The sequence below is a fragment of the Hyla sarda genome, chromosome 7 (assembly GCF_029499605.1).
Source record: "Hyla sarda isolate aHylSar1 chromosome 7, aHylSar1.hap1, whole genome shotgun sequence".
Classification (NCBI taxonomy): Eukaryota; Metazoa; Chordata; class Amphibia; order Anura; family Hylidae; genus Hyla; species Hyla sarda.
The window spans coordinates 166,665,730-166,688,534 of NC_079195.1; the positions used below are offsets into that span (position 1 = coordinate 166,665,730).

At 45.3% G+C, this 22,805-nt stretch overlaps 1 protein-coding gene across 6 annotated transcripts in view; it reads right to left on the bottom strand.

Moving 5' to 3' along the window:
* RASSF4 (Ras association domain family member 4) overlaps nt 1–22,805 on the bottom strand; it is a 227,586-nt gene that overhangs the window by 36,880 nt on the left and 167,901 nt on the right. For all 6 annotated transcript variants that reach the window (XR_008846489.1, XM_056531234.1, XM_056531233.1 and 3 more), the window contains one exon: nt 13,177–13,241. Coding sequence is in view for 5 of the 6 variants with exons in the window: in XM_056531234.1 (XP_056387209.1) it covers nt 13,177–13,241 (65 nt within the window). In the remaining variant the exon portion in view is untranslated. The remainder of the gene's footprint in view (nt 1–13,176; nt 13,242–22,805) is intronic.

The window sequence follows — 22,805 nt, forward strand, 5'->3', positions numbered from 1 at the left end:
CATTCATATAGTACAGGCTAAGCCACCTAAATGTGCTCTGCAGAACACTATTGTGTGACACTATTAGAAGGCACAGTGTAATACTACTATATTTAGACGGCATGGTGAGTGATACAATTATATTTAGGGGGCACAGTGTGTGATACTATTACAGGGGTGTGGAAATTTTATAAAAAATTACTTGTCAACAGGACTAAAATGAAGCAAAATCTACTTGTACCTCATGACGATCCACTTGTCCTGACAATTTTTTGCTTTTACACTCTTGTTTTTTCCTCCTCGCCCTATAATAGCCATAACTACTATAATGATACCTTTTGGTTTTTTAATAACATATTCTCCGAAACAAAACAAAAAATAAATAAAAAAATATATATTTGTGGTCGTGGCTCGAAGAGCCGTGAATGAATAACCTGAGGAAGAAACATATTTAGAACGACTTACCGACCTGAACCATCTGGAACCTGGAACAATAACAAGAAGCAGGAAACAGCGGCTGAGGTGTGCCCAAATACTGTGCCCGTGGGTACGCCTATAGAGGGCATACCCTGATAAGGGATCATGGATTGTGATAGAATGTTTCTCGAAAGAAAGGAGAAAAAGGGGAGGGTAAGATGGGTGTTGCCAACGATACACACTCCCCTACCTGTGGGAGAGGTGTGGTTTTATACCCTACGCCACTCCCACAAATGCAGCCAATTAGGCTTTCAACTTGTGGTCGTGGCTCGAAGAGCCGTGAATTAATAACCTGAGGAAGAAAAATATTTAGAATGACTTACCGACCTGAACCTCGAACCATCTGGAACCTGGAACAATAACAAGAAGCAGGAAACAGCGGTTGAGGTGTGCCCAAATACCGTGCCCGTGGGTACGCCTATAGAGGGCAAAGAGTCAGAAATAGGGTGCAACTTGATTTTATTTGAAGTTTACAGAGCCAATATTTTGAACACATTTGCCATTTCCATCGAGGGGTCAAGCACATAACGGTGAAAGCAAGCAGAATTCCAACGACCCGGTTTCTTGATCACATGAGCTGGAACGTTGTGTCTGGAAGCAGCCGAGGCCGCGCCAATCTTAAAAGAGTGACCTGTGATGCCTGTAGAGTCCTTACCCAACATGGTGACGAGTGACCGGACGTGTTTAATGAATTGCGACGTTGTCAAAGCCTGGCCGCCGACAGGTAGAAGAGGACTGTCGGCAGCTTGCCCCCACAACAGGGTCAGTAGGGCCGATAGGGAAGCTACCAGGCACCAACGATGTGACGTGGGAAAATAGCGGACAGACGCTCCCCACCTGCAGGTTTTGGTGGCTAAGAGAGTGAGAGTGAAACCTGGGCCATGGGGTGACAATTGGCCTAGGGTCAGGCCTGGTGATCTGTGACCGAGACGTGTGAACTCACCTGGCCTGAGGAAGCCATAGAAAGCGAGGTGAATGGCCGCTTTGATGATCGTGCTTAGCTGAAGACCGAACGGGTGAGTGTCTAAGAGGGTGCACATGGCCCTGAAGAGTTCGCCGGTGACAGGTGCGCGAGAAGGTGACCTATGAAGTGACAAGAGTGACACACCTCTGAGGGCTGCCTTGATGGGATGTGCAGAAAGCAGTGACGGTGCGTTAGGGTGCAGAAAAGACCTGTGGTGCTGAAGACCCGTTAGGTGCAGTTGATGGTGTTATGGGACAAGTGTAAGGAGGAGTGGCAAAACCCAACAAACGCTAGGGAAGAATGCACCGAGATTGTGGCAGGTAGACCTAAGTTGTGCATGAAGGAAGTGAAAGACGCCAGAGCAGAATCGTAAGGCCGAATCGTGCTGGGTGCTAAGGAACCTCTAATTAAAGCGTTAGCTACTGATGTGTAAGTGGCTAGGCCGTCAGTTGCTGGATCGGGGGGACCGTGGCTCCGGTTCAATCTGCTCCTGGTAGAACCTGAAAGAACAGCCTGAAATTAGCGCGGGACAATGTCAGCTGCAACATTTAGTCTACCCTCAATGTGTTCGATGGTGAAGTGAAAGTTGTGCTCGAGTGATAGTAACAAGAACTTCCTGACGAAGCGCATGATGTGAGGAGACTTAGAGTGCCCTTTGTTCAGAATATCGACTGTGGCCGTGTTGTCGCATATGAAGCGAACAGTCGTGTTACACCAAGAATGCCCCCATACTGCAGCGGCTGCTACAATGGGATATATCTCAAAGAGCGCTGAGGTTTCTTTAAACCCCAGGATTTTACCGATCTCTTGAGGCCAAGGGCCTGCCAGCCACCGATTGTCATGTATGGCTGCGAACCCGAGTGCTGAGGCATCGGACAGCACTGTGGGGGACAGTTCTGATGCTGCAGGAGTGAAGAAAGAAACCCTGTTCCAATTATATAAAAATTGGCCCACATAAGCAAATCTGCCATGGCTTCGTTGTCGATATGAACATCTGGCCAGAGACGGAGGGAAGAAGGTCCAGGAGCCTGGAAATGAATGCTCTCCCCTGAGGTATGATCCTCATGTAGAAAGCCATCATTCCCAGGAGGCTTTGTAGCTCGACTCTGGACACCGTGCGACACCTGCAGAGGCTGTGGAGTCGCTCCCTGAGGTAGTCTTGCCTGCATATTTGCGGTATCTAGGATGATACCCAGGAAGACAAATTGGGTGGTAGGACCCTCTGTTTTATGTGGTGGGACAGGGACCCCAATCTCTTTAAACAAAGCCAGCAGAGAGGAGAGGTTGCTAGGAGTATGGTTAGGGCGCTCAAGCAGCAAGAAATCGTCAAGGTAATGTATGGTGTGTTTGCAGTTGGTGACGTGTTGGAGTGCCCAGTGTAGGGCTGTGGCTAACTGATCGAAGAGCCACGGGCTACTCTTCGCGCCAAAAGTAAGTTTGGTGGCGAAATAGTACTTATTTAGCCACTTAACACCATGCCACTGCCAAAGGTCTGGCCTAATAGGGAGTAACTTAAAAGCATCAGTTATGTCCGCTTTTGACAACCAGGTGTTCCCCCCTAGCTGAAGAATGACTAGTATTGCCTGGTCAATGGAAGAATATTTCATTGAAAATTCCTCTGACGGAATTAGAGCATTAATGCTGGGTATGACGGATGAATAAGGAGCAGAGAGATGGTAAATTAATCTCTTTTTATTATTAAATTTCCCGGTAGCGAGCCCCAGTGGGCTGATTCTCCAAGAGCAGAAAGGGGGCGTGTCAAAAGGCCCAATCATGAAGCCTTTTTCCAGCTCGGATTTGATCAGATTGGACACCGCCTCTGTGTCCGCCAGAGCCGACACCAAGTTGTGGCACTCGTAAGTACACTGGGGGAGGGCGACCAAACCCGTGTGGAACCCGTCAAAGAACCCAGCCACCAACCAACTGACCCAGTTGGGATCAGGGTGACAGGCGAGGACCCCGGCCAGGACCTGCACCTGGACCACACCTAGTCACGCCTGAGAGCCCTTCTGGGAGCAGATTGAGCTGGGGTGGGCTCTGTAACAGGTAAAGCATATGTGCAGGAGTCTACAATTACTGTATTGACAGGAGGAGAGATTAAAATTATTACAGATAGGGATTTACCCAGAAACCTAACCGGCCTGCCCAGCCTGTCTAGAGCAGCTGTGTTTTTCTGAGGTGCAGAGGCGTGGGGGCTGGGGCCCCTGCTGGAGCTAGGCTCCCCTGGGTCGCTGCTCCGAGGACACCAGTTAGCTGAGTGGGAGGTAAGCCCGCACTCAGCGCAGGACGGAGCTTTCATGCCTGCGAAATGATCGCAATAGAGCTCCGTATCTACGACCCCCCAATTGGTCACGTAGTTGAACTCGGTGTAAGCTGCCGCTGCTTTGGCCGAAAAGGACTCATAAAACGTGGTACCCCCGTATTTATGAGCCATCTGGATTACCCTGTGGAGATACAGGTATAACTCGACCCTGCGGCTAGGGCTGACTGAGCAGATAACGTCCCGGAAGAGGCCGAAAGCAAGAACAAACTCTTTGACATTCAAGGACCTGTTGAGCCTGGCGTCCTTGCTTTTAAATGTCAAAGCCAGCTCACCACAGGCGACAGTTTTGGTGTCCTTGATATCCGTTGTGGCAATCAGGAGAGAAGCAAGGTTGACATACTTGCCCTCAAGGATATCTTTCTTAATGGGCACTGGGATAAGGTGTGCCGGGGTGATGTTGGGTGGAGGTTGTGGCGTACCTGTAGGCGTAGCCTGGGAGGTAGAGGCCGTGGGAGTGACCGTGGCTGGAGCAGACTCGACCCTCTTAGAAGTGTCCATGAGGTCCAGTCTGGCCTGGAAGCCAGCGACTGAAGCTAGGACGTCAGCCATCATAGTATGGAGCTGGGACAGCGAGGCACTTGAAACCTGGTCCTGAACAGCTTCCTGACTACCCCTGGGGGCTAGGTCGGCATTGAGCAGTTTATACAATTCACCCTTCCTGGCTGAGGCTGGGAAGGGGATGGCCCTGCTCCTTAACTCCTCCATTAGCTTGGGGATGGTCCACACCCAGTATGACGGCATGCTGCCTCGGTCCGACGACCTGATTTCAGCTGTGAACCTTATATGAGACAATTAGCATGGTGTATGGAGTAACAACTAGAGGGTGTGAGTGGCGAGGAGAGTAATAATTGTGGAGACTATGTGTATGCCGTTGTGCTGAAGAAGAGTCAGAACGGCACACGCGGAGGACCCCGCTGAAGACGTGTCAGACAAAAGGTGATCCTCTGCCTAGTTTAACATCATATTGCGCTGAATGAGTAAGGTACAACATGAGCGCCATGCCCCGACTGAAGCAGAGTCAGACCGGGAGCCGAGTGGTGAGTGTGTGACCGTATGATACAGAAAATGTGAGAGTATGCCATACGTGCGTTTTTTTTTTTTTTTATGCGTATACCTCGAGCTGAAAGCTGAGAGGAAATCCCTTGAAGGGAAACTCAACACCAAACCAACAAGACAATCTGAAACAAAACATGGAATAATATTGAAAACTGCCGCAACGGCTAACCTGGCAGTTAAGTAATCATGGGAGCATGGAAAGACAATAAGGCCACTAGTAGTGATAAAGGGGCACATTTTAAAATGTGAACCAGCAGCCCAAGCCCCATCCTGCAGCTACTGCGGAAACCCAGGAGGCACAAGTCTGAAATGGCCCATGGGAGCAGTCCCCAGTGCCATGTCAGACCGCAGATTGATCCCCCCCCCCTGGTCAGGAGTGAGGGGAGACCATAGCTGTTGACACTAGTGCCCGACTATGAGTAGGTGAGAAGACCGTCCAGAGTGCCATTGCAGCGGCCTCCCGGACAAGCCCTCTCACCTGTGACAAACATAGGGAGTGGGGGGAGTATGGGGATCCCAAGCCATCTTGGTAGAGTCTTGTACAAAAAGCGTCTCTGAGGCTACTGTGAGCCCCCCGGAGACGAAGTGCTGCCGGAAACAGTTAGGCCCGTCAGCTGTCCCGGGACACCGCCCGAGCCCATGGCTGCCCCCTCCGTCAGGTTGCGGCGGGCCGGTGGAAGAGAAGGCAGGCCGTGACCCCGGGGAGTGACGTCAGTGGGACCCAAGGCGCCCCCCCCCCCCCGGAAACACGAGGCAGTGGGAGCTACGAGGTGGAGACAGAACCTCGAGCCCGGCCGAAGGGACGTTACCCCCCCCCCCGGGCAGGACCAGGGCATCGACCAGGTAAGGGACTGCCCGTGGTAGACAGCCCCAGGGTGGGAAGCATGCTACGGGGAAACCGTGGGCCTGCCTCCCCCCCCCCCCCGCCCGGCCGTGCGCTCGTGGAGCGGAGCCGCCGGGAGGACAGGGGAGCCCCGGGCCCCACTCAGCAGGAACCTCCCCCCCCCTGGCAGACTGGCACGAGCAGGAAAAGAGGAACTGCGAGCCACCCGCCGCAGGGACCCGGAAACTCCCTTCCCCCCCCCCCCCGGCCGGAAGCATGACAAGCAGCGGGGCCGGCAGGTGGAGACGAGCACTGGGCCCGTCAGAACCGGGGCCCCCTCCCGGCCGACCTGAGGGATAGCAGTTTCTGGGGACAGACCGGGAGGCAGCGTGGCGCAGCAGGGGGCCGTCACCTGCAAGGAACAGAAGGGAAACAGGAACCGGACCACCACGACTCAAACTCCGGGGAACGTGAGACCTAACACAGTAGACTGTAAACAGCTACTGCCAATGATACACACGCCCCTACCTGTGGGAGAGGTGTGGTTTTATACACCACGCCACTCCCACAAATGCAGCCAATTAGGCTTTCAACATGGGGCGTGAAAGAGGAGTTTCAAAAACTGGAGTTTGAAAGCAGGAGGTTGAGATCGCTGTGAGTTTTCATTTTTGAACCCACAAGGTCTACAAAAAATTTTAAGTGTCATTTTGACTGTCTGTTTTTTTTGTGTGAAATCCCCATAATTAGATGGCCTCCATGTTGGAAAATGCAGTCCAATGTACATCCTGTTCAATGTATGCAATCCTTGAACAACAGTTTGAGGGTGCATATTGTTGTGCGAGATGTGTGCTAGTTGTCCGTTTGGAAGCCCAGATCCTGCATCTAGAGGGGCGACTGGCAACAATGAGAAGCATTAACAACATGGAGAGGAGTCTCCTGCTCACTGAGCAGGCACTCTCGGGAATAGAGGTGGGGGAGGACAGTGGGACGGAGTTGCAGGACAGTCAGGCAGTTAGCTGGGTTACAGTTAGAAAGAGGGGTAGGGGAAAAAGTGTCAGGGAGGCTAGTCCTGAACTGGCACACCCCAACAAGTTTGCCCGCTTGGCAGATGAGGGGGATGCCATTACAGAGCTAGCAGAACTGCAGCAGGATACCGCCTCTGACCGCCAGGGGGGTGTCTGCTCCAGTAAGGAGGGAGGGAGGAGTACAGGGCAGGCCAGACAGGTACTAGTGGTGGGGGACTCAATTATTAGGGGGACAGACAGGGCAATCTGTCACAAAGACCGGGATCGCCGAACAGTGTGCTGTCTGCCTGGCGCACGAGTTCGGCACATCGCGGATCGGGTTGACAGGTTGTTGGGCGGGGCTGGAGAGGACCCAGCAGTCATGGTACATATTGGCACCAATGACAAAGTAAGAGGTAGGTGGAGTGTCCTTAAAAATGATTTCAGGGACTTAGGCCGCAAGCTTAAGGCAAGGACCTCCAAGGTAGTCTTTTCTGAAATACTACCAGTACCACGAGCCGCACCAGAGAGGCAGCGGGAGATCAGGGAGGTAAACAAGTGGCTCAGAAGCTGGTGTAGGAAGGAAGGGTTTGGGTTCATGGAGAACTGGGCTGACTTCGCTGTCGGTTACCGGCTCTACCGTAGGGACGGGCTGCACCTCAATGGGGAGGGTGCAGCTTTGCTTGGGGAGAAGATGGCTAGAAGGGTGGAGGAGTGTTTAAACTAGGGACTTGGGGGGAGGGAACCTACAGCAAAGAGGGGGAAGATAGTGTAGATAGAGAGGTGGGAATTATAAATGTACCTGGGGGTGGAGCGGAGGGAGGGGTTAGAATAGTTAATAGGAATAGGCTTCATAGGAAAATAAAACTTACACCCTTGAATCCCATTAACCCCAATAACATAAAGGATGGAAATGTAAAGTGTATGTTCACAAATGCCAGAAGCCTAGCAAATAAAATGGGGGAGCTTGAGGCCTTGATACTGGAGGAACATATTGATATAGTTGGGGTCACTGAGACATGGCTGGACTCCTCGCATGACTGGGCTGTCAATCTGCAGGGGTTTACATTGTTTCGCAAGGATAGAATGAACAGAAAAGGTGGTGGAGTCTGTCTGTATGTAAGAAGTGGTATGAAAGTCAGTGTGAACGATGCCATAGTGTGTGATGATTCTGAGGATGTGGAATCATTGTGGGTAGAATTACAAAAGGAGGGAAATACTGAAAAAATAATATTTGGGGTAATCTACAGACCCCCTAATATCACTGAAGAGATAGAAGTTCGGCTTCATAAACAAATAGAGAGGGCCGCCCGGGCAGGTACAGTGGTAATAATGGGAGATTTTAACTATCCAGATATAGATTGGGGTCCGGGGTTGGCTAAAACTACAAAGGGGCGACAATTCCTAAATTTATTGCAGGATAATTTTATGGGCCAGTTTGTGGAGGACCCAACAAGAAGTGATGCCTTGTTGGATCTGATCATTTCCAACAACGCAGAGCTGGTTGGTAATGTAACTGTGCGGGAAAACCTTGGTAATAGCGACCACAATATAGTTACTTTTGACTTAAAATGTAGAAAACAAAGACAGGCGGGGAAGGCAAAAACATATAACTTTAAAAAGGCAAATTTCCCTGGGCTGAGGGCTGCACTACAGGACATAGACTGGGGGGAGGTGTTCTCAAATACTGATACAGAAGGTAAATGGGACATCTTTAAATTAACTCTAAATAACTATACAGCTAAATATATACCAAAGGGGAACAAATATAAACGATTGAAACTAAATCCTACATGGCTGACACATGATGTTAAAAGAGCAATAAACAGCAAAAAAATTGCCTTCAAAAAATACAAATCTGATGGGTCAGCGATAACATTTAAACAGTACAAGGAGCTTAATAAAATCTGTAAAAATGTAATAAAAACAGCAAAAATTCAAAATGAGAGACAGGTGGCCAAAGAAAGCAAAACTAATCCTAAATATTTTTTTAGATATATAAATGCAAAAAAACCAAGGACAGAGCATGTAGGACCCCTTAATAATGATAATGGGGAGGTTGTCACAGGCGATCAAGAGAAGGCGGAGCTACTGAATGGGTTCTTTAGTTCTGTATACACTATGGAAGAAGGAGCTGACATTGGCCAGGTCAGTGCTGGTAACACATCATGTAATGTACTGAACTGGCTTAATGTAGAGATGGTACAAGGTAAGTTAAGTGATATAAATGTAAGCAAATCCCCAGGACCGGATGGACTACACCCAAGAGTTCTTAGAGAGGTAAGTTCAGTAATATCTGTACCCCTGTTCATGATATTTAGAGATTCTCTGGTGTCTGGTATTGTGCCAAGGGACTGGCGCAAGGCGAATGTGGTGCCAATCCTCAAAAAGGGCTCTAGGTCTTCCCCAGGAAACTATAGAGGGGTAAGTTTAACGTGCATTGTGGGTAAATTGTTTGAAGGACTTATAAGGGATTACATACAGGAATACATAGGGGATAATTGTATTATAAGTGATAGCCAGCATGGGTTTACTAAGGATAGAAGTTGTCAAACCAATCTAATTTGCTTTTATGAAGAGGTGAGTAGAAGCCTTGACAGAGGAATGGCTGTGGATATAGTGTTTCTGGATTTTGCTAAAGCATTTGATACTGTCCCTCATAGACGTCTGACAGGTAAGTTAAGGTCTTTGGGTTTGGAAATTTTAGTTTGTAACTGGATTGAACACTGGCTCATGGATCGTACCCAGAGAGTGGTGGTCAATGATTCGTACTCTGATTGGTCCCCAGTTATTAGTGGTGTACCCCAAGGTTCAGTACTGGGACCGCTGTTGTTTAATTTATTTATCAATGATATAGAGGATGGTATTAACAGCTCTGTTTCTATCTTTGCAGATGACACCAAGCTTTGTAGCACAGTACAGTCTATAGAGGATGTGCATAAGTTACAAGATGACTTGCATAGACTAAGTGTCTGGGCATCCACTTGGCAAATGAGGTTCAATGTGGATAAATGTAAAGTTATGCATCTGGGTACTAATAACCTGCATGCATCGTATGTCTTAGGGGGGATTAAACTGGCAGAGTCACTGGTAGAGAAGGATCTGGGTGTACTTGTAGATCACAGACTACAGAATAGCATGCAATGTCAGGCTGCTGCTTCCAAAGCCGGCAGGATATTGTCATGTATCAAAAGAGGCATGGACTCAAGGGACAGGGACATAATACTCCCCCTTTATAAAGCATTGGTACGGCCTCACCTGGAATATGCTGTTCAGTTTTGGTCACCTGTCCATAAAAGGGACACTGCGGAGTTGGAAAGGGTGCAGAGACGCGCGACTAAACTAATATGGGGCATGGAACATCTTAGCTATGAGGAGCGATTAAAGGAGTTACAATTGTTTAGTCTTGAGAAGAGACGTTTAAGGGGGGATATGATAAACGTATATAAGTATATTAATGGCCCATACAAAAAATATGGAGAAAAACTGTTCCAGGTTAAACCCCCCCAAAGGACGAGGGGGCACTCCCTCCGTCTGGAGAAAAAAAAGTTTAGTCTCAAGGGGCGACACGCCTTCTTTACCGTGAGGACTGTGAATTTATGGAACGGTCTACCTCAGGAACTGGTCACAGCAGGAACAATTAACAGCTTTAAAACAGGATTAGATACATTCCTGGAACAAAATAAGATTAATGCTTATGAAGAAATATAAAATCTCATCCCTTCCCCAATATCGCGCCACACCCCTACCCCTTAATTCCCTGGTTGAACTTGATGGACATATGTCTTTTTTCGACCGTACTAACTATGTAACTATGTAACATATAAAATCAGTGAAGTGAAATTGAAATAGTAAAAGATAATTTAGCAAATTTGGTGGTTTTCTTTTCTATGCCATTTACCTTTGTTTTGATATTTTAGGCCAGCCTGATTACAGCATTACCAGATTTGTATGGTTTCCGTCATGTTTTCCTAATTTTTAAAAAAATTTGGAACTTTTTTGAATTTTTTTAATTGATATTTTTTGACCCCTGTAGCTAAAAAAAAAATCCGATTACTAGGCTGTATGAGGGCTATTTTTTGCGCCATAATCTGTTTTTTGTATCGGTACCATTTTGGTATTGATCTGACTTTTTAATTGCTTTTTAACTTTTTTTTCTGGGATATTATAAAAATTGCAATTCTGTAGTTTGGTATTTTTTTCTACATTTGCGTCATTTACCGTACCGGATGCATAATGTTATATTTTAATAGTTTATACAATTACGCACGCAGCAATACTAAATATGTTTATTATTATTAGGTTTACTGTTTTTTATATAGGAAAAGGGGGTGATTTGAACTTTTAACATGGAATGGGTTAATGTGTCTTTTAAACTTTTTTTTTTTTTTTTTTTACACTTTATTAGACTTTTAGGAGGAATCATTAGATTCCTCATACAGATCAATGGAGTTCTATTGAACTCCATTGCTCTGTGTGCTCTGTGATCCATTGATAGAGCCTAATCCAGTCAAGCTCTATCAATGACAGAGCCGGGACACCAGGGAACAGAGGTAAGCCCTCCGGCTACCTCTATAGTGGATCGCCCCCTCGCGATCACGCTGTGGGGGGGGGGGGGGGGTCGATGCACCCCACTAGCCCACCAGGGAGCATTCACTTAGTGCATGATAATTTTAGATTCAGGTAGCACATTGTCCACGTCTTTTTTTCTACAGTGTGGTGTGTGGCTCAGGTGGGGGATAGGGGTTTGGGTGTAATCCTATATGTGGGCTTGTGGCATCTGAGTGATTGGGCAGCTTTTTAGTTTCAGTCTGGCCTTGAGTGGCGGACCCAGTAGTGCGGCTAAGCCATAAGATAAGGTTGCGGCTGCCGAAGCTGAGGACAAGGAGAGGGACATAAAGCAGTAGCAGTCAGAGATCAGTGAGTTGGGAGGAGCGCAGGAGAGCGAAAGTGTCGGTGCAGAAGGCACAGCGTGGGGCACACACACTCCTGGCATTCGTTGACAGCCTTTCTCATGGGGTATGCGGAGACTTGTATTTTCTCAAGGGTTAAGGCTCTTTAGTCCACCTGTAATTCAGTACTATGAAGGTTTCACTCATGTCAGGACTACAACGCCTAGCATTCTCTACTGGTCTCTGTAATGAGTGGAGGTGATGGGACTTGGTGGAGTGTGTAGTTCTGACAACACATCTGGATTATGATGTATATAGTTCTATATAACTATGACTGTATGCTGGGGTTACGGTGGGAAAGGGGCTTAGGATGGTGTGGAGGGGCAAAAAATTTCTTGCCCAGGATTCAGTCACAATTAAAGACAAACTATTAGTCAGCTTTGGGACTTTGAAAGGGTCTTATCTATGTATAGGAGTGTGCATAGAAGCTTACTAGAGGGCAGACTAATAGTGTGTATGCACCAATACCACTAACTATTGACTGAGACTTTACCCTCAGTATTGTATTCTCATCTCTACCTGTTACCTATGCAGTTCCATGGTATCATTTAAGACCAGCCTGGCTGATACTAGGTCATCAGAATCCCTCCTGGGACTGCTAGTCACTGGCCACCATCCTGACATTTGATTATACCCTACATGATTGATATTGTTTATCTATATTTTATGAATATACATACTGTCTTCTGATGAACCCAGTTATTCTTGAGTCCCAGATGAAAGTTTGATGTGCTGAAACGCGGGTTAGAGTGGTGTTATCCCGGTCTCCGCACCCAATACTTTTCCTTTTATTATTTATCTGTATTGTTTTTGTATTTTTGCACAATTATGCAATTTAGCACTTTGTTGTACTGCTTTACCTTTTGGGTTGTGCAAGTGTTTTGAGGGACCAGTGTATACTATGTCCCCTGTGCCAATCCTATAACTGTTATGTGCAATATACACACACGCTGCTATAGTCTGATCTGTTATTGTAGATACCAATTTTATTACTGTTGTGCGGATCCGGTGATATCACTTTATTTCTTTGATGTCTGATTCTTTCCTTGCAATATGAACATATATACAAATTTTGATTTTATTCTTATGTAATCTATTTGTGTGTCTAATAAAGAATGTGTAATTTATTTAGTAAGGGACTCCATTTCTCTTTATTGTGTAAATAACTTGAAATAAGATGAGTTGTGGATCTATTTTATGCACATGCTTGTTAGTATTATAAGGCTGGGTTACATATTTAAAAAAAAAAAAAAAAAAGTCAGCAGAGAAGGTATAAAAACTGGCATTTTATTAATGTAATAATGTGTTTTATTAGTTTATAGAAAATTGTCTGCCATGCACACGAAGTATAAAAAGTGGCTGTTATTCTAAAATTGGAATTACTGCCAATGTTTTTAAAACAATCTGTGTGCTGATGTTCAATTTTCCATAGACTTTCACAGAACATATCATTAGCTAAAACACTGCCCTTTAATTTTACAGCATTTTTTTTTATTTTATTTTACAATGTATAAACCCAGCCTAAGAGGGTATTCCAATAGGGTATTCCTCTTCTTTTCCAAAATGTTATTGTGGCTCTAAATATGACATTTACTTACTTCTTTCAGGAGCATTGTTGTTTTCCTCTTCACTACTTTGCTGTTCTGTGATGGATAATGGAAGCCTAGAAAAGTAAGATCCAAGTTAATGTGTAGAAACTTTCTTTGGAGAACAGGTTAAAGGATGTTGTTTATATAAACTATTGCATAATTGTAAAGTTTTCACCTCCTGCAGTCTACAGTATTATACAGATAATAAATAATCATTCTGTACATTTTCTTTATACATTATATAGTCCTCCTATACGTTTTATGATAGGTTACTGGAGAGGGGAACAAAACTCTGAGTGGGCACAATATGCAGCATGTTGTTTGCATACTTCCAGTATATATGCTTCCATTTACAATGCATACATCAGTTTGATTCGTTCCCAGCATTAGTGTAGTGGCCAAGGTAATTTTATATGAAAAGCACTAGTGAACTTTAACCCCTTAAGGACTGAGCCCCTTTTCACGTTAAGGACTGAGCTCTTTTTTGCAATTCTGACCACTGTCACTTTATGCATTAATAACTCTGAGATGCTTTTACCCATTATTATTATTACTATTATTATTACCAAGACAGAGATTGTTTTTTCGTGGCATATTCTACTTTAACACAGTGGTAAATTTTCGTCGTTACTTGCATCCTTTCTTGGTGAAAAATCCCAAAATGTCATGAGAATTTTACAAATTTTGCATTTTTCTAACTTTGAAACTCTCAGCTTGTAAGGAAAATGGATATTCCAAATAAATTATATATTGATTCAAATATACAAATAAGTTCAGCAGCAATTTTCAAATTTTTCAAAAAATTTTCTAAATCTGAATTTTTCAGGGACCAGTTCAGTTTTGAAGTGGATTTGAGGGGTCTTCAAATTAGAAATACCCCATAAATGATCCCATTATAAAAACTGCACCCCCCAGAGTATTCAAAATAACACTCAGAAAGTGTGTTAACCCTTTAGGTTTTTCATAGGAATAGCAGCAATGTGAAGGAGAGAATTCAAAATCTTAATCTTTTACACTCGCATGTTCTTGTAGACCCAGTTTTTGAAATTTTACAAGGGGTAAAAGAAGAAAAAGTCCCCCAAAATTTGTAACCCAATTTCTCTCGAGTAAGGAAATAACTCATCTGTGGATGTCAAGTTCTCTGTGGGTGCACTACAAGGCTCAGAAGGGAAGGAGCAACAATGGAATTTGGAGAGTACGTTTTTCTGAAATGGTTTTTGGGGGGCATGTCAAATTTAGGAAGTCCCTAACGCGCTGGTTTTTCCCTAAAATTTTTTATTTTTACAAGGGGTTATAGGAGAAAATGGCCCCCCAAAATTTGTAACCCCATCTCTTCTGAGTATGGAAATACCCCACGTGTGGACATCAAGTGCACTGCAGGCGCACTACAATGCTCAGAAGAGAAGAAGCCACATTTGGCTTTTGGAAAGCAAATTTTGCTGAAATGGTTTTTGGGGGGCATGTCGCATTTAGGAAGCCCCTATGGTGCCAGAACAGCAAAAGAAAAACCACATGGCATACTATTTTGGAAACTACACCCCTCAAGGAACCACCCCACCGGTGCCAAATTTCCGCTAAAGTTGGACGAGAAAATGAAAAATTAGATTTTTTTGGAATAGAAGTCGGGGGCCATGTGCGTTTACAAAGCCCCCTGTGGTGCCAGAACAGTGGACCCCCCCCACATGTGACCCCATTTTGGAAACTACACCCCTCACAGAATTTAATAAGGGGTGCAGAGAACATTTACACCCCACTGGCGTTTGACATATCTTTGGAACAGTGGGCTGTGCAAATTAAAAATAAAATTTTTCATTTTCACAGACCACTGTTCCAAAAATCTGTCAGACACCTGTGGGGTGTAAATGCTCACTGTACCCCTTATTACATTCTGTGAGGGGTGTGCTTTGCAAAATGGGGTCACATGTGGGTATTAATTGTTTTGCAATTATGTCAGAACCGCTGTAAAATCAGCCACCCCTGTGCAAATCACCAATTTAGACCTAAAATGTACATAGTGCGCTCTCACTCCTGAGCCTTGTTGTGCGCCTGCAGAGCATTTTATGCCCACATATGGGGTATTTCTGTATTCAGGAGAAATTGCGTTTTTTCCCCTCCCTTTTACCACTTGTGAAAATTAAAAGTATGGGGCAACACCAGCATGTTAGTGTCAAAATAATTTTTTATTTACACTAACATGCTGGTGTAGACCCCAACTTTACCTTTTCATAAGGGGAAAAAGAAGAAAGCCCCCCAAAATTTGTAACGCAATTTCTCCTGTGACCCTAAACTGTTTCCTTGAAATACGACAGGGCTCCAAAGTGAGAGAGCACCATGCGCATTTGAGGCCTAAATTGGGGATTTGAATCCACCACAAAAATACCCAACGGCAGTGTTTCCCAAACAGGGTATCTCCAGCTGTTGCAAAACTCCCAGCATGCCTGTATAGTCAGTGGCTGTCCGGCAGTACTGGGAGTTGTTTTTCAACAGCTGGTGGCTCTGTTTTGAAAACAGTGCTGTACAAGACATTTTTTTTTATTGGGGGGGGGGGGGGGGGGGGGGAAACTGTGTAGGGGTATGTGTATATGTAGTGTTTTACATTTTATTTTGTGAAGTGTAGTGTTTTTAAGGTACATTCACACGGGCGGGTTTACAGTGAGTTTGAGCTGGGCGTTTGAGTTGTGGTGGAAAATTTGCCACATCTCAAACTTGCAGAAGAAAACTTGCTGTAAACCCACCCATGTGAATGTACCCTGCGCAAACCTCCAGCTGTTGCAAAACTACAACTCCCAGCATGCACTGACAGACCATACTTAACTCAGTGATTTGCAACCAGTGTGCCTCCAGCTGTTGCAAAACAAGAACTCCCAGCATGTACAGTCTCTCAGTGCATGCTGGGAGTTGTATTTTTGCAATAGCTGGAGCCACATTGGTTGCAAAACACTGAGTTAGGATGCAAACTGTTTCACAACCAATGTGTCTCCATCTGTTGCAAAACTGCAACAATCAGCATGCATTGACAATCGAAGGGCATGCTGAGAGTTGTAGTTTTGCAACAGCTGGAGGCACACTGCTACAACTCCCAGCATGCCCTTTGGTAGTTTGTGCATGTTGAGAGTTGTAGTTATGCAACAGCTGGATGCACACTTTTTCATAGAAAAAAATTCCCTCCAGCTGTTGCATAACAACAACCTCCAGCATGCACAGACTACCAAAGGGCATGCTGGGAGTTGTAGTTGGAACTCCAGCTGTTGCATGCTGAGAATTGTTGCTAAGCAAATGCAGGAGGTGAACAGACCTCACCTCCTGCTGTATCCTGTCACCTGGACCACCGCCACTGCTGCCACCGTTCCTGCTGCTCCTGTCGCCGCCACCGCACCAGAGGGGACCCCCGACGGACCAGGGACAGGTAAGAGACCCCCGCCGACCCCGATCGCCGCCATGATCAACGCCCGGATACCTGGCCAGCAGGGTCGTGATTGGTCGGTCGTTCCGACCAATCAATCACGTGATCGTGAGGCAGCACCCGTGCCACCTCACTCCTGCTGGGTAAGGGTCAATGGGGCTGTCTCGGACAGCCCCATTCACCCTTTTTTTTCCGGGTCACCAGAGAACCGATTGACCCGGAATAGCCACAAATCGGCGGTCTGATCGCAGACACGGGGGGGTCTCAGGACCCCCCGGGCGATATACTGGGATGACTGCTGATAGATATTAGCAGTCATCCCTTTCCGATCACCGCGTCCAGAGACACGGTGATCCAGGAGCACTGCGCCGTAAATGTGTGCTAAGTACTTAGCAGCGCCGTACATTTACGGCGCATGTCCTTAAGGGGTTAATTGGCTGGTGTTGTAGACTTTGCCAGTACTGTATGGATTGCCTGTAATGTAGCCTAGACTTTACTTTGTGATTTCTGTGCTGTACAATCCACAACATCATTCCTATGATTGTGTTGGTCAAAGCTAAAGTTCAATGCAAGCTCTTAATCCTGTTGGATCTATCGGCTGCATTTGAATAGGTATTCAAACTAATAAACTATCATTTATACTACTGTTGAAGGATCCCCAGAGATACACATCTAGCCCAAAGTGCAAGAGTTTTAGTTAAACTCTGAAACTTATGTTCACACATAAGTGCCATCCCAACAGAGTAGGTTATGGAAAATGTTATCTTCTGACTAGAAAACTACCATAGAGCCGAGCTCTCTACTTTGAGGTCTAACGTGCAGCAGGTGACAATAGCAGAAAGGTTGATAGCTGCCCTTTCATCAAGAGTGGCCTCTGATGATCTAATGTTTTACCTACCACTCAGGACCGTATTAACAACTTGTGCTGCCCTAGGCACTTGGACAGAATAAACCCCATTAGAGTGATTCCACATTTGTTTAAACTATTTTTGAGATGTTTGTATCACAAATACACAGCAAGAACTGCATCAGTGATATTTTCCTGCACATTCACTGTGGGGAAATCAACCACAAATCCACAACATAATAATCATGCTGCGGTGGCATTTCCAACCCATGGAAAATTTCTGTTACTCACTATTATCCTCTATCGCCCTGTGTAACCCCTATGACCCTATGTCACCCCCTGTTAAGCCCTAGGCAAGACATACAGTACAATCTCAGAGTGAAAAAACTCACTGGTCATTTTATTAGGTACAAGGTTTATTTTCTTGTTAACATAAATTGGCTAATCAGCCAATCACATGGTAACAACTCAATGCAAAATAGGACAAAAATTGGACAATGGCAGACTGGAAAGAGAGTCTTGATTCCAGCTGCAATATTCAGAAGGCTGGGTAAGAATTTGGCTTAAACAACATGACAGCATGGATGCATCCTGGTTTGGTTCAGGCTGATGGTGGCAGAGTAATGGAATGGGGAAATTTTCTTTAATAGACAGAAATTTTAATTAAGAGAAATTTTCATTAATATTTCTGACACCCTTTGCAATATGTCTATTAACGCAGATACTACAGCTCCCAGCAGGGAGCAGAGTGTGCTCCATGTTGGGAGTAGTAGTAGTATCTGCATTTAACCCCTTAAGGACTGAGCCCTTTTTCACCTTAAGGACTCGGCCATTTTTTGCAAATCTGACCACTGTCACTTTAAACATTAATAACTCTGGAATGCTTTTAGTTATCATTCTGATTCCGAGATAGTTTTTTCGTGACATATTCTACTTTAACTTAGTGGTAACATTTTTTGGTAACTTGCATCCTTTCTTGGTGAAAAATCCCAAAATTTGATGAAAAATTTGAAAATTTTGCATTTTTCTAACTTTGAAGCTCTCTGCTTGTAAGGAAAATGGATATTCCAAATAATTTTTTTTTTTTATTCACATATACAATATGTCTACTTTATATTTGCATCATAAAATGTATGAGTTTTTACTTTTGGAAGACACCAGAGGGCTTCAAAGTTCCGCAGCAATTTTCCAATTTTTCACAAAATTTTGAAACTCTCTTTTTTTCAGGGACCAGTTCAGGTTTGAAGTGGATTTGAAGGGTCTTCACATTAGAAATACCCCATAAATGACCCCATTATAAAAACTGCACCCCCGAAAGTATTCAAAATGACATTCAGTAAGCGTTTTAACCCTTTACCGGTTTCACAGGAATAGCAGCAAAGTGAAGGAGAAAATTCACAATCTTCATTTTTTACACTCGCATGTTCTTGTAGACCCAATTTTTGAATTTTTGCAAGGGGTAAAAAGGAGAAAATTTTTACTTGTATTTGAAACCCAATTTCTCTCAAGTAAGCACATACCTCATATGTCTATGTAAAGTGTTCGGCGGGCGCAGTAGAGGGCTCAGAAGGGAAGGAGCGTCAAATGGTTTTTGGGGGGCATGTCACCTTTAGGAAGCCCCTATGGTGCCAGAACAGCAAAAAACCCCACATGGCATACCATTTTGGAAACTAGACCCCTCGGGGAACGTAACAAGGGGTAATGTGAACCTTAATACCCCACAGGTGATTCACGACTTTGCATATGTAAAAAAAAAAAAATTTTTTACCTAAAATGCTTGGTTTCCCTAAAGTTTTACATTTTTAATAAGGGTAATAGCAGAAAATACCCCCCAAAATTTGAAGCCCAATTTCTCCCGATTAAGAAAACACCCCATATGGGGGTGAAAAATGCTCTGCTGGCGCACTACAGGTCTCAGAAGAGAAGGAGTCACATTTGGCTTTTTTGAAGGAAATTTTGCTCTGGGGGCATGCCGCATTTAGGAAGCCCCTATGGTGCCAGGACAGCAAAAAAAAACCACATGGCATACCATTTTGGAAACTAGACCCCTCAGGGAACGTAACAAGGGGTAAAGTGAACCTTAATACCCTACAGGTGTTTCACGACTTTTGCATATGTAAAAAAAAATAAAAAAATTTACCTAAAATGCTTGGTTTCCCAAAAAATTTACATTTATACAAAGGGTTAAAGCAGAAAATACCCCCCCAAAATTTGAAGCCCAATTTCTCCCGATTCAGAAAACACCCCATATGGGGGTGAAAAGTGCTCTGCTGGCGCACTACAGGTCTCAGAAGAGAAGGAGTCACATTTGGCTTTTTGAAAGCAAATTTTGCTCTGGGGGCATGCCGGATTTAGGAAGCCCCTATGGTGCCAGCACCGCAAAAAAAAACCCACATGGCATACCATTTTGGAAACTAGAGCCCTCGGGGAATGTAACAAGGGGTTAAGTGAACCTTAATACCCCACAGGCGTTTCACGACTATTGCATATGTAAAAAAAATAAAAAAAATTTACCTAAAATTCTTCTTTTCCCAAAAACTTTACATTTTTAAAAAGGGTAAAAGCAGAAAATACCCCCCAAAATTTGAAGCCCAATTTCTCCCGAGTACGGTGATACCCCATATGTGACCCTTAACTGTTGCCTTGAAATACGACAGGGCTCCAAAATGAGAGCGCCATGCGCATTTGAGGCCTAAATTAGGGATTGCATAGGGGTGGACATAGGGGTATTCTACGCCAGTGATTCCCAAACAGGGTGCCTCCAGCTGTTGCAAAACTCCCAGCATGCCTGGACAGTCAACGGCTGTCCGACAATACTGGGAGTTGTTGTTTTGCAACAGCTGGAGGCTCCGTTTTAGAAACCGTGGCGTACCAGACGTTTTTCATTTTTATTGGGGAGGGGAGGGGGGCTGTGTAGGGGTATGTGTATATGTAGTGTTTTTTACTTTTTATTTTATTTTTTGTGTTAGTGTAGTGTAGTGTTTTTAGGGTACAGTCGCACAGGCGGGGGTTCACAGTAGTTTCTCGCTGGCAGTTTGAGCTGTTGCAGAAAATTTGCTGCAGCTCAAACTTGCAGCCCGATACTTACTGTAAGCCTCCGCGCATGTGAGTGTACCCTGTACATTCACATTGGGGGGGACATCCAGCTGTTAAAAAACTACAACTCCCAGCATGCGCTGACAGACTGTACATGCTGAGAGTTTTAGTTTTGCAACAGCTGTAGGCACACTGGTTATGTATCACGGAATTTGTGACCTTACTCAGTGTTTCAAAACCAGTGTGCCTCCAGCTGTTGCAAAACTACAACTCCCAGCATGTACGGTGCATGGTGTAAGGTGACTGCTGGGAGTTGTAGTTTGCAACAGCTGGAGGCACACCGGTCGTGAAACACTGAGTTAGGTAAAAAAAAACTCTAAGTTTCACAACCAGTGTGCCTTCAGCTGTTGCAAAACTACAACTCTCAGCAGTCACCGACAGCCAACGGGCATGCTGGGAGTTGTAGTTATGCAACCAGCAGATGCACCACTACAACTCCCAGCATGCACTTTAGCTGTTTGTGCAAGCTGGGAGTTGTAGTTATACAACAGCTGAAGGTACAATTTTCCATAGAAAAAATGTGCCTCCAACTGTTGCAAAACCATAAGTCCCAGCATGCCCATAAGGGAATGCTGGGAGTTGTGGTGGTCTGCCTCCTGCTGTTGCATAACTACAGCTCCCAGCATGCCCTTTTTGCATGCTGGGAGCTGTTGCTAAGCAACAGCAGGAGGCTGTAACTCACCTCCTGCTGCTGCTTCATCGCAGGACTGTCCCTCGCCGCCGCCGTCGCTCCTGGGGCCCCGATCCCAACATTGACGCCGGGGATCGGGGTCCCCAGCACCCGGGGTCGTCTTCCCGCACCCGCTCACGCCCTCCGGAAGAGGGGCGGAGCGGGTGCGGGAGTGACACCCGCAGCAGGCGCCCTGATTGGTCGGCCGGTAATCCGGCCGACGAATTAGGGCGATCGTGAGGTGGCACCAGTGCCACCTCACCCCTGCAGGCTCTGGCTGTTCGGGGCCGTCAGAGACGGCCCCGAACAGCCAGTAATTCCGGGTCACCGGGTCACTGGAGACCCGATTGACCCGGAATCGCCGCAGATCGCTGGACTGAATTGTCCAGCGATCTGCGGCGATCGCCGACATGGGGGGGCATAATGACCCACCTGGGCGATATGCCGGGATGCCTGCTGAACGATTTCAGCAGGCATCCGGCTCCGGTCCCCAACCGGCTAGCGGTGGGGACCGGAATTCCCACGGGCGTACGGATACGCCCTGCGTCCTTAAGGACTCGGGATGCAGGGCGTATCCATACGCCCTGCGTCCTTAAGAGGTTAAGGACAGATCACAGAGAGTGTCACTCCTGACACCTGCTGTGATCCTTCTGTATAAGCTATAGAAGCGGGCGGCATGGCCGCACTTCTCTGGTCTCCTGCCCACACTGTAACTTTCTGTAATGTGAAGTTATCTTCACATCATTGATTCGTATATGCCGCTGATAGCGGCGATTGGCCGACACCATCTGGCCAATCACCGCTCTCAGCGGGAAATATGAATCTGTGATGTGAAGAGAACTTCACATCACAGAGTACAGTGCAGGGGAGCAAAGAAGTGCGGCCGTGCAACCAGCTTATAGAGATTATATAGGAGGATCGCAACAGGTGTCACAGATGTGACACCCGGGGCGACCTGTCTATTAGTAAAGGTACTACTACTCTCAGCATGGAACATTCTGTTCCATGCTGGGAGTAGTAATACTACCTAAAAAATGTAAAAAATAAAGAAAAAAGTTTTAAAAAAAGTAAAAAAAAACACACTTTATTAAACACATAATTAAAATACATTACTAATAAAAAGTATCACAAAATTAATTTTAAAAAGTATATTATTTTTACAATTAAATGGCCCCTTTCTACATTTTTAATATTGTCGGCTACATTTTTAGGTCCCTGCCTGCCCTTATAAATTGGTCTCTGTTCCAAAATTTGTAAAAATTTTGTACGAAAAAATATAAATCTCATTAAATACATTTTTTTCCATCCCTACTGTATATTTTTTTAATGGTACCCTACAAAATTTTATAAAAAAAAGATCTCCCTTTCTTGGATCGCTTAAGTCCAAAAAAGAATAAAAAATGCCTGCAAAAACGCCAAAGTCGAAACCCATATTGCGTTTTTTCAATCCCATAGACTTCTATAGGAGAAAAACACCACGATTTCTGTGACAAAAGCTCTTAACGCAGAGTGGATCTAGCCTATTCTTGTCAAACTCATTGAGATCCATTTACAACAACTCTCACTTTGTGCTCCAATCCCTTGAAGCCCACACATACACGTCCTTCAAAAACTGGGTAAAA